At 42.3% G+C, this 3,117-nt stretch overlaps 3 protein-coding genes across 3 annotated transcripts; all 3 read left to right on the top strand.

The window, feature by feature from the left end:
* Positions 1-247: 247 nt before the first annotated feature.
* TEOVI_000877100 (vesicle-associated membrane protein) lies at positions 248-913 on the top strand (the record flags this gene model as incomplete). The annotated part of the gene is made up of 1 exon (XM_067222551.1): positions 248-913. The coding sequence occupies one exon, from the start codon at positions 248-250 to the stop codon at positions 911-913; it is 666 nt and encodes a 221-aa protein (XP_067078652.1).
* Positions 914-1,140: 227 nt separating this feature from the next.
* Positions 1,141-2,313, top strand: TEOVI_000877000 (uncharacterized protein; the record flags this gene model as incomplete). Its single annotated transcript, XM_067222550.1, has 1 exon — positions 1,141-2,313. The coding sequence occupies one exon, from the start codon at positions 1,141-1,143 to the stop codon at positions 2,311-2,313; it is 1,173 nt and encodes a 390-aa protein (XP_067078651.1).
* Positions 2,314-2,477: 164 nt separating this feature from the next.
* On the top strand, positions 2,478-2,927 carry TEOVI_000876900 (uncharacterized protein; the record flags this gene model as incomplete). The annotated part of the gene is made up of 1 exon (XM_067222549.1): positions 2,478-2,927. The coding sequence occupies one exon, from the start codon at positions 2,478-2,480 to the stop codon at positions 2,925-2,927; it is 450 nt and encodes a 149-aa protein (XP_067078650.1).
* Positions 2,928-3,117: the final 190 nt, after the last annotated feature.

The raw sequence follows: 3,117 nt of genomic DNA, 5'->3' as shown, positions 1-3,117 counted from the left end.
TCTTTTTCTATGTTGGATTTGCGTCTGATTATAAGATTCATCCGTGCGTGTTGTATAATTATTGATTGTTTTATGTTTGTAATTGGTTATTTGTTGCTTGTTTCTTATATTGCTCTTTTATTTGCTTCGTTGATATGCTCAAATATATTCTTTTACATGTTTGTAGTGTAGTGTAGTTGAAGGAAAGGGTCCTAGTTTGTACCTGAGTATTGTGTTACTCTTTTTTATATATGGGAAGGAATTGCCAATGCTTATATCTGCCTCCTTTGTGTCTTACCAGCGCATGATCGTTGCAGAACATCGTGTTACGGCTACAATGAAAGGTGTTGTTGATGTTATGCTCGAGCAGCTTCCTCGTTATGACACTAAAGCCGTCTATCAGTATGATGAAAGCGTGTTTCATTTTCTTGTTGAAAATGAACTTGTGTACGGTTGTGTCACAGGTGTGGATCACACAAAGCGCGTGGTATTTGAATTTTTGTCACGTATCCGTGATTTCTTTAAAAAAGAGTTTGCTGGTAGCGATAGGCGATATCCACGACCCTCGGCTATTTCTTTCAGTGCTTGCGGTAAATTCGGCGCAGTGCTTTCAGATAATATGCGGTCATTCAATGAAACTAATAGTACAGATAAACTTGGTGAAATTAATAAACTTGTTGATGATACGAAGCATACAATGTTGGGGAACATAGACGTGCTAATTGATCGCGGGGAGCGAATTGAATTATTGTGTCATAAGACGGAAGTGCTTAACACCGGATCCCGTGCTTTTCAGTCCAGTGCTAGGTCGTTAAAGTGGAAAGTGTGTATGGGAAAGATGCGGTTTGTTATTGGGACGTTTTTACTTTTCCTTTTCTTTGCAACCATATCTTTCATTTTCATTTGCGGCACTAACCTCAAGTGCAAAAAGTAGGAAACACGCTATCACGTAGTCGGACATTTTTTCATAGTGTAGTTTTTTATAGTTATTTCCACTTTGAAAAAAAAACATTGGTCACTTATTGCAGTTGCAGAGTAAGTGGTATTTGACAGATACCTGCTGTTTTATTGCATTATCTTTCGGGTCTTATCACTAAAAAGCAAAAAGAAGCTATACAAGGAAAGGGAAACTTGTCAAGGAAGTCCATTCTAAAAGAACCTATGGTGGTTACTTTGGTGGAACCAACGAAATGGGCTAATTTAATAGAGGAATACCCAGACACTCTTTATTCTTCCGAATCGGCAAAGAATGTTGAAAATGTACTCTCGAAAACGTCTACGAGGAGGCACCAAAAAGTGCTGTTCAACGCCGCCAAACCCTTTATGCCAAAAATGATACACGATTGCATTGGTACTTCGATTCTGAACTCTCTTGTTAAGTATGGTACTGTTACTACCGTCGACGGCGTTTGCAAAATAGTTTTCGAGTCTTGTGAAAAAATTCTGAGATGCCGATGCAGCCCTGAAAATCAACGAATTGAATCGTTGGGTTCGCTTTTGGAACGCATTGTTTACCGCTACGACTGTTTGGGTAATTACCGGCAAAACATCATCGAAGTACTGAAGTCTCTAAGGCCCTCACAGCTTATGGGCACCCCTGTGCTCTTGTTGGCTGCCGCGCGACTGTTAATTCAAAATAGGGATTTTGCATCTTTGGTTCTGACAAATAGTGAGGCTCGAACGGAGTTTTTTTCAGCCTCCTTAGTAAGAACGAATAGGGGCGTCGTATCTGCTTTCTGCAAAATTCTTTTATCAGAAGATGCTTTAAAGGACGGTGAAATGACTGGTCTTTGTTCGGCGTTTATTTTCGATTCCTTTTCCGGATTGTATGAACCAAAAGCCACGCTGCGACCGATGAAAGACATAACACTACTACTGGCTAGCTGCGGTTCCATTGATGGGGTCCGAAATCTCGGGAAAAGTCTGGCGCGTTGGCCGGATATTCACGGTAGGGCAAAGGGTGATGATTATGCCAAAATTGTGGCTCATATTTTATCCCGCCTACCTGATACCGACAGCGGATTGCCGCTTGTTAAGGCAGTTCTTCACTCTGAAGAGGATATAAATGATCGACTTCGTTGTCGCAAATCATCTCATTTGCATCTTCTCGCTTCAATTGCTGAAAAGCAGTCGTACGTTCAAGTTCTCTCAGAGGCATTGGGTACTTCTGTGGAAAAGAAGCTTGCGAGTGCTGTTGTGCAGTACCGAAGAGTGACGAAACCACGAGTGGTTTCGACAAAAGAGTTGCTTTCCCGAAAGCTTGCCGATATGCGGAAAGGCTCCGGGGAGAATGACAGCGCGCGTAACGTTTCCAAGAGATTCCGTGAATGGTAATGAATATCCTTACTATATATATAGCGTTTAGTTTGTCATGGTGTTGAGGGATCATGTGATATTGTGTTATTGCCATTTTTAAAAAAAGTCCTGTACTTAACGCATTACATTTCTCCCCTCCCTCCTTTCCCCTACGGGAGTGGCAAAAAGGTTTAAAAGGCAGAATGAAGCGTGTAGCTCAGAGTGCCCTTATCGCACGGTCGTGTGGGACATTTCTGTGCTCGAGGCGATGCAGCTTACTTGAACACAGGACGAAAGGCTCCATGTTCATGAAGCATTTAGATTTATATGCTAGACGGGATCCCCAGCTGGCTCCTTACTTGCTTAGGGAAGTTGACATAGAATATAAGAGGAGGTGTCGAAAGGTCTCGTTTTGTGCATGGATATGCGTATTTACCGCTGTAACTGCAGTGCAAATTCGTATGCAAAGTGAGCAGTTGCACTACATGCGTTTGTACGCCGATTGTGTAGAAGCTGAGCAACGCGCTAAGGATGAGGATGGGATCCGGCGAAGGAAGGCACTAGTTGCATTGATGAACGTTGCGAAAGATGCATTCGGTCGGAATCAGTCATGGGGTAATGAAGATCAAGAAAAGGCTCTCAAAGAATTGTGAATTATTGGTGACAATCGGCGTGATAATCGGCAACGTTTCTGAAGGATAGAGTAGCTGCTTTCCCTGTTGACGGTTAGTGCAGCATGGAACTTGTCCTCTGTTTCTTTTATTACGCCTACATTTTGCTAACTTTGTTGTAGTGCTGGTTCTTTGTGTTGCGCCTCCTTTTGGGTCGGTGCTGGATTTTAAA

The sequence above is a fragment of the Trypanosoma equiperdum genome (assembly GCF_001457755.1).
Source record: "Trypanosoma equiperdum strain OVI genome assembly, contig: ctg_1652, whole genome shotgun sequence".
NCBI lineage: Eukaryota > Euglenozoa > Kinetoplastea > Trypanosomatida > Trypanosomatidae > Trypanosoma > Trypanosoma equiperdum.
This window is presented reverse-complemented; position numbering and strand designations above follow the sequence as displayed.